The 14,908-nt window shown below is 41.7% G+C and overlaps 1 protein-coding gene across 4 annotated transcripts in view; it reads left to right on the top strand.

Annotated features, from left to right (window-relative positions):
• Positions 1 to 14,908, top strand: part of pbx1a (pre-B-cell leukemia homeobox 1a) — a 65,169-nt gene that overhangs the window by 10,407 nt on the left and 39,854 nt on the right. For all 4 annotated transcript variants that reach the window (XM_079650065.1, XM_079650067.1, XM_079650066.1 and 1 more), the window contains exons 2-3: positions 14,055 to 14,244; positions 14,385 to 14,900. In XM_079650065.1, coding sequence (XP_079506191.1) covers positions 14,716 to 14,900 — 185 coding nt within the window. In that variant the 5' untranslated portion in view covers positions 14,055 to 14,244; positions 14,385 to 14,715. The remainder of the gene's footprint in view (positions 1 to 14,054; positions 14,245 to 14,384; positions 14,901 to 14,908) is intronic.

Raw genomic sequence — 14,908 nt, forward strand, 5'->3', positions numbered from 1 at the left:
TGGCCGTGGCTCATTCTCCACAGCCTGCCGTGCTGCCAACACACACCACCTTCTGCGGCCGCGCTGAATTACTACCCTCACAACCTTTCACACATATAAAAGCACTCTTTCACTCAGTGGGAACACTGACATTTGCCTTTTGTTGGATACAAAGGATTTTTTAATACTAAGTTTTTTTTGGGTGATCACTGCGAGGCCATATACACCATTAGAATCAGTACGGGGGCGCCCTTTTGAAGGGCATTCAATTTATTCACTCGTAAAAGCCACACAGGCATTACTTGATTCAGTCAAGCTTAAGTCAAGATTGATGCTTTCTTCACTGCCTTTGATGTGTAAGTAGTGCATTTTGCTTTTAGGATATTATTCCCCCTTGATTGATTGACAAAGTAGGCACAGAGCATCCCTGATATCCTCACTAGTGTTAGACATTAAGGATAAATTACTCCCCATTATTGAGCTTTTAACATTTGCAGAAAGGACACATGGCTGCACAGAGAATAGTCCTGTTTTGTGGTTCTGAGGAGATAATGGGGAATTTAACAATCAATAAGAGTGAAAACCTTTGGAATGCCAAGAATTAATCTCCAGAGCTAATGCGCCACATATTCTCATCTACCGGCTGGTGTTTTAACCTCTTTAGCATAGCCCCTCGAGGAAATGGGGGATATGATTAGGAATTCGTTAGAGGGCTTCTATTTTTATGCTGATGACACACTTTCTTCTCCCGGGCTCTGAATGTTGCTGGCTCTTGACTTTCTCACTGTCTTTTCTAAACTAGATCAGCTGTTTACCACCGTGTAGGAACGTGACATGAAGTTCAGTGACTAAAGCAGCTGCAAGCAGGAGAGGTCTGATATCAGTCAGAGAAAAAAGAACTCCTCTGTCATCTAAAGCCATTCACAGCCTTCTTTAGGTCCCCGAAGGCATGTTTGTTTTTTTCATAGCTGCTCCATTTGCGTTGGACGTGCCGCCGTGCCACCTGCCTCAACTATTGACTGCGAGATACAAAAAGGATGTTACAAAACCAATAAAGGGTGCCATACAATTTTGTTGAAATCCAGCTTTTTTGTTCCTCCCATCATGTTTGGAGCAGATTACAGTGTGTCCACACATCCCCGCTCCCCAGGGTGCCCTCTCTGCGGTTCAGGTATTGTGACCAGGCAGGCGGGCTGGTGGCCCTGGGCCCTGGGCGCATTGGAGAAGAGAGGACAGTGGCTGCATTTGTTTCCCACTGAAAGGGATTACAGGTCCTGACGGCCATGATTAATCACCCAGCGGCAGACATCTGAATACGGCCAGGGAAAGGTTCAACTTTTTAATTCATCCCACACACAATCTATTCAAACCAGCTGTTGGCGCTGCTTCCCCTCATCTCCCCTCTCTTTCTTCTCAGTGACCATTGCCTTCTACTGTCTTTCTCTCCCCATTTATGGCTCACATAATTATCTGGGGGACGCAGAGTTGTTATAATTGTGAGGGTGCTTGGACGACACTCGGCGCTCTATTTTTATGGGAGATGGGTTCCTTTCCTCTTTGTGGAAGAATTGTTAATTGACTTTGTTAATGCTCGTGGGGATCAGTGATTCCTCAACAACAAATGACCTTTATGGAGCTCAGCGTCACATATTGTTTATTGTGTGTGTGTGAATGTGTGTCTAAGCAACTGTGGAAGCCAACGTGTGTTGCATCAGTGCGTGTGAGTATGTGTGTGTGTGTGTGTGTGTGTGTGTGTGTGTGTGTGTGTGTGTGTGTGTGTGTGTGTGTGTGTGTGTGTGTGTGTGTGTGTGTGTGTGTGTGTGTGTGTGTGTGTGTGTGTGCTGATCCATTGTGACCTTTTCTTATGTCAGGTGTGTTTGTGCAGAGGCAGAGAAATATTTCCCTCAAAGCTTCTTTTTCCAAAACACTTCAAATTCATAAACATTTCCATGCCGCTACGACGCTGACAGACAGCTGAATTCCTGTGTTTTGAATAAATTTCACATCTCACCATGTTCATATCCACTCATATGAGCAGGCCTTCTCATTAAGACTCAGCAGGTTATATGATGGTATTGCTGGAATCCCTGGAGCAAAATGAACAGGGACAGCTACACTGCTTAATGCAAGGTAGCCTAGCAACAGATAGTGGGATGGCGGTGGAAACATACCCTCATATTTATGTTTACATGAGAGAATGATTTGTCTGTCAGGCTGATGGATCCTAATGTTCTCCTCTCCCCGGGGCTTTTCTTGTGCCGCACGCAGGCCTGACACTTACCCTGAAGGACAGGCACCACCTTCCCCAACACGCATGAATACTTAATACTGTTAGACTGCATTTATGCAAAGAATGGAAATGGCACTAGACGAGAAGAGTGGGGCTGAAATGCATCAAAAGCATGACACAGACTGCATCACGAACATGGGGAGGAAGGCATAGGGAATGACGGCAGACATAAGGACAGTCACGGCTGCTTGTTGTTACTTTTCTGCAGTTTAATCCTCATAATGACATGCAAGTAATCAGATTGTACTTTCCGTAGTTTTATGTGCGTCACGACCGTTGACAACTGTGACAAAATAAACGCAAGTCACTTCCAGTAAGTACAGTATGTGAGCTATATGACTTAATAGAGTCCGTCTTGACTGTATGTCCAGCTCCTCCGGGGACAGACTACATCAACTCAATTAGCCTGGCTCAGCCTGAGTATCAGCACCATAGATTAGATTTCACTCTGCCTTGTTTACTAGAGAGCGGCCCGCAGAATAATATCATACAATTTGTGCTTTCAGAAAAATGATGATGGTATCATAGCGAGGAGCAGCAGATATACGCTTCTCTTGTGTTATGGTATAGGGTATAACTGGCTGGGAGTGATATAAAAGAGCCTTTTGTCAGGAGATAGGCATATCTCCGTTTATCTTGGGAACTTGTTTCCATAGTTACATCAATGTTGTTGAAGTGAGAAGATCAGGTAGTCCAGCGAGTGATCCTTTACATGAGCTTTGCCTCTCTCATATTGATTTTCATCCCACGTTAAAAAAAACAACAAAAAAACCTAGCCCAATGCAAGCCGTCTCTGTGCCGGAGAATAAAACAAAAATAAAAGCGTTGAGATATTTTGAGATGTCTTGCCCAGCTCCTGTGGGGGTCAGGTATTTCTGTCAGAACCACACACACCAAGGCATGCCAACGTCTGAGACTAAAAACTAATGGCTGTCTCTAACAGCCGATGATCGCCGTGTTGTTAGCCACATGCTTATGTGTTCATGTGAGATCTCCTCAACAGCGTGCTGCTTGCTGTAATGCTAATGGCTCTGAGAAGAGAGTTAATCACTGCTGCGCGGTTAGCCACATGCTTGCCTCTTGCAGCATGCTTGGTGTGTTCCAGGGGTTAGCAAAACACTGGCGTAACACATCATCGCTCTTTATGAGGCTGGGGCCGGCAGGAGAGAGAGGGGGCCCACAGACGATGCTAAAAAGACGGTAATGACAGCCATTCACCGCAATCCAATTATGCAAAAGGGAGTCTAAACAATTCCATCATCCCCTAAATTAGATTGTCCTAACGAGATAAAGGCACCAATTAATCCTGAATTAATTTCTACAGCTCATTTTCCCCAGAAAACACTCTAATATGCAAATGCCAAAGAGAGACAGAGAGGCATCCTTCTGCAGAGGTTTACACCACCTTATGCTCGTTGGCTTCTCTGTTTGAGTGATCTGATGAATTTAGACATATACTGTGAGGGTAAAATGAGGGAATATAACATGTAATGGCTCAGGTGAAGAGAAATAGTTTAATTGAGGCACATTTCACCAGATTATTTTCTTCGAGTTGGATGAATAGTATTGTGTTATTGACATCACTTTTATCCCCTTCAATTTACTCCTTAAAGAGCTACTACAAGTGTAATGAAAAGCAACTATAAGCCAAAACAAGATCAATTAATCTAATTACGAAAATGGGTTTAGTTTATCTGTAAGTGAATCAAAAGATTCCAATGATTCTGGTATGAGTGGATAATTAGCTTTTGTTCAAACTGCCTAGTTCACATTGTCGCTATCCTGTAAAAACTGTGAATTTCCATAATTTTGAAAACCTGCCCTGTTTTCGGCTTTATGACAATCATGTTATGGGAATTAGATTGTGCACCAAGTTTGTGATTATTAACAATTACTATTCAGATATACATCTTTTTGCAGTGGTTTTGCTTAGCTTTGGAGTTATTTCGAGTGTCTTTGTGGCTGTTTAGTGTCTCTTTTAGATAATTGTGTGTTTCTTTGTGGTTTTTGACGTATCTCTGTGGCTGTTTTTTGTTTCACTTTCTGTCAATTCAGGATTCTTTGTGGTTCCTTTCTGTCTCTTTGTGGTGGTATGCATTGTCTTTGTGTTTCTTTGATTGACTTTCCAACTAGAGCTGTTAACAGCCCTTTCAAACAGAGGCTCTTGACCCCTTTGGCCCCTGTGCCTGGTGGGCCCTGTTAAATAATTCAACGATGGTGACAGTACATTTACCAGACATTTCTCAAGATTTTAAAATAAAAAATGTCATTTTATCAGAATTTTCCCAAATCTCTATATTTGTTTTTCAGCGATGATTTGCCTTTTTTTAATTGAATCCAGTTGAGGGTTACCCAACTAACCAAGAAATGAACGTTAGCCATGAACAGACAAGGGGTTGCACACAAGACTGTAAATATCGCCTCGGTTTGAAAACAAAGCAATTAATTTTTTTGTTCATCATAATCATCATTATCATTTTCACACTCCTAATTGTCTCGCTGCCAGCTGTCTCGAGTTGTTATAATTGAGTGATTTGACACATTTTCATAGTGCCTGAGATGCAATTTCCACCTCTGGAGCAAATGTATGTTTACACAAGTAGCTGTTCAAAGTTTATGTAAAACCTCAACTTTCATTGTTATTATTTATGATTCATGATTGAATGACTTTGGTTTTTTGAGCATAAATCTACACCCTCCTTCATACTGGAATTAATGAAAATTTAGAAATGACTCTTTACTCCATATATTATCATGGATGATGTCTTTATGAACCTGGTTTGGACCTTGAAGCACAGTATTTTATCGATCGGCAGTGAGCTACTACCACCTGTGCACCCCCCAGTGATGAGAGAAACAACCAGGCTGTCAGTTGCCAGGCAATATTCACAACCACTGGCCCACATCAGCTAATTACCAGCAGAAATCACGTATTGACAGATGGGCCCATGCATATTGATCGGCCTGCGCTGCCACGTTCTAAATAACCAAACGCTAATGAATCATTTCCCATTTGGGAGGGAGAAGGGGGAAAAAAACCACATTAGTCTTCTGCTTGACATCATACCTGTACTGCACATAGCACATGAGGGGAGTACACACAAATCACAGCAAAGTCTCACAAGACTTCATCTGCTCGTATATGCACCACCTCTCTCTCTTCCTCTCCGTCTGTCTTATCTGTCTCTCCCGCCATCTTTCTCACCCCGGCCATCCCTCTCTCTGTTCAGTGTGGCAGTTATTTTTCATCGCGGCGAGCTGGCCTAGGCAGTAAATACCCGGCTCCTCAGACTGCGGACCCAGTGTGACCCTGCAACCTCCTATGTCTCTGATACCTCTCCCAAGGTCTCTCATTCCAAGGCCCCTATGATGCAGCGCTCTGGCTGCAGCGCAGACCCTGTAATTCACCAGCCTGCTAGATCGCCTGCCAGGAGCTATTGATTTTTGTTTCCCCAATCTCCAGGAGAGAGGGAAAGAAAAGATTAAAAACACTTTGTCAGTTTGGTAGGGAATAAGAATTCCGCGCAGGGGGATACCTAGGAGGGCATGGGGTCAGGGCTGAGGTACTGTACGTCTTTATGGCTTTAACTATTTCCAAACCAAGGATATCTCTTTCTTGCCCTCTCTTTTTCTTTCTGTACGAGCAGGGAAAATTCTAGAGAGGAAGAAAAAGCAGGTGTAGTTGCTCAGGGATGACCTCTCCGATCCTCTCGGTGTACACGCTGCAGTAAGACATGCAGGGCAGTGACTGTGCACACACACAAAAGATTGAAGGCAGGAAATCAAAGCGGTTGCATGTGTCGCATTAGCCTGATTACTCTCAAGCCCCGGTTTAATTGCAGCATGGTGATTGATCAGATTTCCTCCTGCACTCTCAAAAACATTACTTCATCAACGTTTTACTTTTGCTGCAGATGCAAAAATGTAATATACAGATGAACCCATCCAACTCTCAGGAAGGCTAAAATAAACCTTCAAACGTTTTGGTTTGAAAAAAACTGAAAGAAGACTTTAAATTGCTTTAATCCTATTTAGTATGCAGGTTGTAGGAATGCTAAGATTGAGAATGTAAGCACATTACACATTAGTTGAAGGCACCCATATGAACAAGTCAGAAGATATGACAGTCACATTACCTATTCAGGAAGAAATACTTTGCCTTACATTACACATCCACATTTACAGAGCTTCAGGAAGAAATATAGGAAAACAGGATCCTTTTTAAGGTAGTGGAGTTATGTATAAAGTATTTAAAAAATGTACTGAAACGCTGTATTTTAGTCATTATAGTTTCCACCACTGCCTGCCTTTGTGTTCCTGAAACCGGACCTTTCACTTTCTTAGACATTTAATTCAGCGAGAAGGTATCTCCAGCAGGACTCTTGTTGTGTGAACTGGGATATTCTTAGCCTGAAAATAGATAAAGAACTACCTGTCTTTGCTAAAATTAGATCACTCCCTAAAAGATCAGATTGTTCTCTGCACGTTGATGCACTGACTGTGTCAGCGCTGAGTTTTTAAACATTTCAGACTTTTGTTCCTTCTCACCAGATGAGCGAGATGATAAATTGAATTCCCCTAGTTTCCTATTGCAGTCATTTGGGACACACACACACCGTCAGGCTATGCTAATGTGATGCCAATGCATAACCCCATCAGATTGTGTTACGCATGGACGGCTCTTATCATTTCACCCTAACTTCCAACTAAATGTGGAGAATGCTTTCCCCCTGACATTAGGGTTTGGTAATGGTGCCTTTCAGGGCAACTCTCTTTTCTGAAATGAAATATTCATTCATTGGAGAAGACAGTCTTGGAGCAAGTCTGAAATATGAATTCCTGGTTCCAGAAGACATTTCTTAAATATTTGATGGGTCATCAGGGCTCTGTGTCTAATACTGCGCAGTTCTTACAAATATTCATTCTCTCCTGATTTACTTTCCTGTCTTCAGTTCGTCTTCATGTTTTATTTCATTGTATTTCGCCTTTATTTGAGCAGGTTTGTCCCATTGACATTAAATGTCTATTTAACAAGGGACGCCTGGCAAAGAATATGAGCAACACAGTTGGAACGATTAACATAAAAGCTCATATATCAGATTCACATTGGAAAATCTGATAAAACATTTGCAAGCAGACATCCTGGACTAAATAGATGACACTATGTTTTGAAGCTAAAGATCATTTTGTACCTTGTTGTATGCAGCAGGTGCAGTACATCTAAAAGTGTTGGGATTATAAAAATGTAAAGTCCAAGAAGGTTCATTATACAGTTGAAACCTTATTTCCACCAAATCAGGCCTGAAAATATGTGCAAAAACACCTCAGGATAATTTTTTTCAAATGTTGAACCTTTTTTTTTTTTATGTTCCTTTTGCTTTGAAGACAGTGTTTTTTTTCTCGACAGGTTAAAATTTCTTAGGTCCAATCTGTAGTATGAAACCATCAGCCAGTGCACACTAAATCAGCTTGATTGCACGCCAACAAGAAGAAAAAAGGCTCGGAGGTGGGTACAGTAATCCAAAGAGAACGGGTGGTCTGCTTGAAGGCATATCGTTTTATTCTCTCATGCATATTCACTTCTAAGCCTCTGAGTATGCAGATTAGTCTTGTCTGAACAGCGGACTCTCCAATCACATCCTACTCTTTCTTTCTTCTTTCTTTCTAACTGCACCCTGCTGTGTGTGAGTGCCAGCACAAAGAGTGTAACGTGCATGTATTTGTGTGTGTGTGGGGGAGATTTTTTTGTGCTTGTTTGCAAGTTTGGGGGCAGGCGGGTTTGTGTGTGCATGCATGAATAAATGTTTGGATGTGTGTGTGTTTGGGTATGTGTGTAGGTATGTGTTTGCCAGACACATGGCTTTGTCTTGTCCTGGCACTGTGCTCGGCTCACCAGATGTTCTCCTTTTTTATCATCCTCCGCTTGCACCGTGTTCTTTGAGGTTTAGGGAATCTGTGTCGCTCACATTCAACTTGCTCTGTTGTTTCCTACTGTTGTTGGGAAAACGAAAAGCTTTTCAAAGCCGTGTGTTGTTAAAAAAAAATACAGTGGAATTGAATGTTTCGGGTCCTCGAGTAGCAGCAGCTCATTGTGTTTGTTTTTCTTTAGAAGAAAATAAAGACAATGGGCCCCAGATTTCCTTGTGAAGTCCCTGCCCTTCATCTACAAGAGGTCAGAGTGTAAACAGAACAACATGCAGCATTTTGCTCAAGGACATCAGGTGCATGAGTAGAAAGGAGAATTTGGAAGTTAATTGTATTTAATTGCATGTTTACGTTCACCTGCTGTTCCATGTGTACACCAAAGCTTGATTAAAAATCTAGAATAAAAAGTCGCACTTCCGCACTGCAGTCACTCCCATATGGAATTAAATCAAGCTGTCACCTGGTCAGTGCCACTGCCCACACACACACACACACACACACACACACACACACACACACACACACACACACACACACACACACACACACACACACACACACACACACACACACACACACACACACACACACACACACACACACACACACACACACACACACCAACAAACACACTCCCTTCAACAAACACAGAGAGCTGTCAAATAAAGCAACACTTGTAATTATGGGAGGGGGAGAAATTCAGATTTATTTATTCCAAAATGAAGCCTACTGATTGACGGAGGGACAGCTCTCCTCCATCTGTCATCGTTGAAGCCACACTTGTTTGACACGGGGATTCATTCATCTTGTTGTCTTTGTCAGTCGGATTTTCCCGGCGCACTCCCACCAGGAGTCACACAGGATTTTGGAGGCAGACTAAAAAATAAAACATTCTGTGACAAGGAGCAGGCTCTTTATGAATGCAAATGAGTCTGGGAAAATTCACAGAGCAGCTAGCGGGCTCCGAGGCTCCGGCATCCGTCACATCTCCCCCCACCAGGCACAGCCCATGCTTTGCCAAGAGGTCCAAGGGCTTACAGGGGCCCTACAGCAAGAACAGACACACTCACGGAAAAGGGCATGGAAATCTTGTGGCTGAAGCACACTGAGTGCCACTGGTGACTTATTATTTCACGGAAATGATAAGCTTACTGTATTTACATCCTATCCACAGAATGGCTGGTGGGTTTTTTAGGTTTTATTATAAAACATTAATCTCCTCAACCTTCTATCTGCGTGTGTGTGTGTGTGTGTGTGTGTGTGTGTGTGTGTGTGTGTGTGTGTGTGTGTGTGTGTGTGTGTGTGTGTGTGTGTGTGTGTGTGTGTGTGTGTGTGTGTGTGTGTGTGTGTGTGTGTGTGTGTGTGTGTGCGCGCGCGTGTGTGAATGAGTGAGGATGCGTCACTTGTATCACTTGACATTTGGCTCCCCTTTTATCCTGTTCCAAGGATGGTAAGTCAAATGCTATGTGACAGGTCAACCCCTTCATATCAGTCATCCTTCACCCTGACCCAGCCGCAGCTACACACAGATACATCCAGATCATCCACACTAAAAATGATCATAATAGCAACACGATACAGGAAAATCCTGCCGGGCTGAAGCAGGAACTTGTTTATTCTAAAAAACAAGGAATCACAGCATACAATCTCAATTTTTAACTGACTAGTCCTTAACTGAAAGACCAAAGAAAGCGGTAACATCACATTACTTGTTCTCCTGAAGAAAAAACCTCTTTGAAAAAGCTTTCTATCTTCAAGTGGTTACTAAAAAATGCATTATGGTCATTGCCACAACTGAATTGAAGGTGTATGTCAGTTTTACACATCCTCAGATTCATCATGAGTATTACTCATCCAGTAAAAACAGTTAATGTTTTCTGTTGCTGTTAAGGGAGTTAAATAATGGTGTCATCAGGAAGCTACACATTTTTCATAAAGCTTGCAAAATGAAATTGGGGCTCTAGCCCTGAAAGGAAACATGTAATGAAAGACGCTTTTCCGTTGCATTATGGAAATAGGTTGTATTTTTTGCAGTTGACATTTTCAGTTGGCACAGCATAAAGCACAGATGAAACTACAATAAAGATGGCTCGGTTTTGTTCAAGTGTCCCACTCATGCCATTACAGTGACAATGAGCCAGAGTCAAGTAACGTCTGTAGGCTGTAAGACTAAGAATTGTGTTATAGTGGCCACGATCGTTATTTTAAGCCTTTACAATCACTACAATAGGAAAAGCTGTAATATGACGATGGGTTTAAACATCTTGAAATGCCTCTCTATTATTTGTTGACATGTTTCTAGTACAGTAAAAGTATAAAACATATATGACTAAATGGATGTCTTGACCTCTGCTGCATGACGTTTGACAATTAATATGTCTCTAGCAAGTCGCTTAACTTCATGGAGGAGCGATACTAAATCTCCGAGGCAACCCTTTAATGAGATGATTTATAACTTCACATTAACACCGGGGCAGCTGTGCAGGTTTTCCTCAGGTTTGTTTCAAGTACCCCCTTTTGCTTAAAAACTCATCCGAGGTGCAAAGAAACTGGAACTTGTGAGTATTTAATTTTATTTCAAAGGGGGGTGGTCAACAGAGGCAGAGCAAGGGCTTGGAATTGCTGACTCGGCTCCTGTCGCTTAATCTATTTGAGGTGTGATTAAAGTTTAATTCGTGCCCATCTCCTAATGCTGGCCGATGTGTGTGTTCTTCAGCAGTGAGTAGTTTCAAGCTGAGCCCAGGTCTTTTCTCTCTGTCTGGGCCTCACTTTATTCATGCCTGAGGGACGCCAAGAGCTGCAAACAACTGCATTTTTCATCAAGGTTACTTCCTGGAGAGATGTGCCTAGCAGTTGCTGCTCTCTCCCTCAGTTTGTTCCTGGCTCATACATAACTTACCCTGCTCTGACCTGCAGCTCTCTGGAAGCAGCAGTCTGACCCGGGTCCTGCTAGAAGAACCACTGCTGTGGAGTCTATGTGGGTTTACCTTATGATGTTTGTTATGAAGCTTTGAGGATTTTTTTGATTATAAGACCTCTGCTAACACTTATTTTAGAAACCCATTTTGAGCATCTACAGTATAAGCAGTTTAGTTTATAACTACTAATACATGCTCTATAACACACCGTCTTGTAGAGTAGAGCAGATATAAGGCTTTTTCAACTCCTCTATACCTATAGTTTACCGATGAATACTTAATACATGTGTGGATAAATGCTTTATACAGCTCGATTTATAGTGTTTTCAAGCGCTACTTATTGGCAATTACATAGAAAAAACAATAAATGTAACAAAATAATTTAATATTAAAATGTTTTAGCTTTTATAAAGTGTTTCTATACTGCTTGTTGATGTTATATTGAATAAACCAATCAAACACATTACATGCGTTGTTACATTATGTTAGTGCAGATAACAATTTAACACTAAAGCAGCCATTTTCTGATCACAAGTGCATTATAATCCATGGTACATTCTGCCTTATTCCATATTAATGAGGGCAGCCTCACTGGATGATGGTAAACACAACTCAACAAACTCAACTAGTTCACATTTCTATTGGGAATACTGACATGCTTGGCATTAACATTTTTATTCCCTGAAAAACAACTCTGCAACTTCTGGAGAAAAAACATCTACTATTTATGAGAATATTTTTACATCAGAATTAATTTGCAATTATAATCAAATCCCTCTTTTTCTTATTTATTTGCAGGATTATTAATGCTGCAACAACACATTTAGTTTTAATTGAGGGAAAATATGCAATGTCAGATGATTTTCTTTCACTTTCATTAAGACTGCACTTTTTCTTTTAAATACAGCAATCAGTGCCACAAACAAGGTCTTATTTAATCTATTCAGAGTTTACTTTACCAAAAGCATCCACAAGCAGTAAGGCAATTTCAGCCTATTGAATTCATGGAAAAAAATAGAATTTAAAGCAAAAAATAATGAGCTATTTACATCATAATTCACACTAATCTATGAAGCCCCCATTTTAAAATCGAGCCTAAGAAGACTGATGTGTGCGAGGTATTGATCTGGATTTGAAGAACTAACCTCAAATTGTGGTTTATTATTGTCTGTTTTGGAGATGATTGGGTTAAAACATATAAGAATAATGTTTTTTGTCATGTTTGATGAATATCTTTTTCAAGCGTTAGAGTATGCATGTTTCCACTGAACCAGCTTCTCCTGTAAGGTCTACAACACAAAGATAATCTCCGGTCATTATGGTCCTGTTAAATAGGGTATAAAATAAAGCAGAATGGCTGTTGGACTGCAGACTTCCATTTCAGGGCTGTACTGTGCAGTCTTGCAGCTCCTTAGTGTCAGACATTATCACCACCACTACCCTCAACCTCACCCTGCCCCTTGTGACAATTACTGCCCTACCTCCCTATTCAGTACGTAATGAGAAAACTGACTGATCGATTTCTGTCCGGCCAGTAAAAGAAGGAAAGGAAGCATTTGGATATAGCAGAGACCAGACTCTGAGGCACAGAACTGCAGCATATCCATATGATGATTGAGATTTTGTTGTTAATGGGGGATAGTTTAGATGCAATACAAATATTACATGTTGGATGCAGGTTGTAGGTTGTGGTTTGCTGTGGAATGCAACAAACAGTCATTTGTATTAATGAAATTGCTTATTTTGGCAGATGTTAAACCAAACACAGTATTCTTAATCTTGCCATGTAAGATTTTAAAACAACATTCAAAATCAATGAGTTAGAACAAGTACAATTTTGGTATTTCTTTAACGATTAAAAGAGTACTAAGCAATTGTAGCATTGCGCTAACACTGTCAGACTCACAATGAATATTTGATCGAAAAAGGGTCCAAATTGATTCGTAGAACAATAGATAATGATTGTATTTACCTCTCCAAAGATTCTTCTTCCTTTTCCAAACCTGGCATCTACCAACAATGCAACTCCAACACTGTATAAAGAGAAATAGATAAAGCATTGGGGGCGGAGTCCCGTTCATGCATGTGAAAGTTGATCAGTGGCGCATGATTGCACGAAGACGATTTCTTGATATAAAATGACTTGCGTTGTGCGTGATCTTCAGCAACCATTGGGCCCAAAGATCTAGCACACCAAAGTATTATTAAAAGCCGCCTCCTAGTCGCTTATTCTCGAGCTCATTCACCTGAACCAACCTGTTTGATGATTTACATTTTCTGGCAACATTTGGCCGGAAGTTGTATTTCCACGGTTTGGCCACTAGCCTGCTATCACTTCTTGTGCTAGCATCAAGAAGGGAGGAGTAGCTATAAAGGTTTGATGAATTTATTCTAACTTCACACGTCGAGATGAGTCTTCAGACCCAATAGACTAAATTGACATCACTTGAGGCAATTTGTAAAATTTTGCACAGCTCCCTAGAGCCATAAAATGCTTGAAACAACGTTTTCCCCTCACAAATGGAGTAGCATTTTCAGTAATATCTAAAAAGTATTTCATGTGTAAACTTGACGGACATACCCTTTAATTATTTTTCCATATAACCGCATCAGGATGTTTAAATAGAAGGCTGGGGCACGGTGTATTTGCTATAACAACTGTTATGGTCCCGTGTTACGACAAAAGGCTTGTAAAAGTGCTTCCCACAAACTAATAAATTCATCTTGATTTATTATTGCGTTGACTGATTACAAGGATGTAAATATTCAGCTGGAAAATATATAGTCAGGGTGACAGAGTGTCTTCCATAAGCACCACCATGCTGTCCTGTTGGGTCAGAGCTTCACTGCCACTCACAATTATTTATTAGGCTACATATTCACTCTCTATCCATCACTGTATAGCCACCCGGTCCGGTCACATCTCTTTATGTTTATTACAGTGTCCCACCTTCCCGAGGAGGATGATTGACGTTTTCGGAGAGGACCGAGGTGGGACTTGCACGCTCCTTCTTCTCCAATCGTGGCTCGAGGGGCGGAGGCTTTCCATCCATACTCTGATTATGAGTCAGTTACCAGACATAAGCGAAACAATAACAATTGTTGGTTAGTTTGTGTCCCAAACCTTCCAAGGCAAGTTGACTCTTTTGCGTGTTTTAGCGCATCAACTCTCGTTTCATATCCGAGGTTGTATAAGAGGAGCTCAACGCGCTCCACTTTTAATCACATTAGGAGCCTTTAATGTTCAATCCTGTTTTTTTTCTTCCCTACAGTAGCGGTGCAGGAGTGGCCAAAGCCAAAAGCAGCGATTCAGATCAGATTTCACCTAAACCAGCTGGGAGAGACACGAAGAGAGAGAAAGAGAGAGAGAGAGAGGGGGGGAGAGAGAGAGAGCGAAAGAGAGAGAGAGAGCAGGGAAAGGGTTTGTCAGTATCCCTCCTCCCAAATCCAGAAGAGCTTACCAAGGAAAAAGGAGGAGTGTCGGAGCTCAGAGAGACGCAGAGGAATCCAGAGGAATTTCCGAGGATATTTTCTCTTCTTTTTACCCCTCTTGCTATTCAAATTTAAAAGTTGGAGTCAAGGCAGCAGGGACGGTGGTCAAGGATGGACGATCAGACTCGGTTGATGCACTCCCACGGGGTAGGCATGGCCGGACACCCCGGCCTGGCGCAGCATATGCAGGATGGCACGGCGGGGACGGACGGAGAGGGAAGAAAGCAAGACATCGGAGACATATTACAGCAAATAATGACCATCACAGACCAAAGCTTAGACGAAGCACAGGCGAGGTGAGGAT

The sequence above is a fragment of the Notothenia rossii genome, assembly GCF_949606895.1.
Source record: "Notothenia rossii genome assembly, chromosome: 9".
NCBI classification, from domain to species: domain Eukaryota; kingdom Metazoa; phylum Chordata; class Actinopteri; order Perciformes; family Nototheniidae; genus Notothenia; species Notothenia rossii.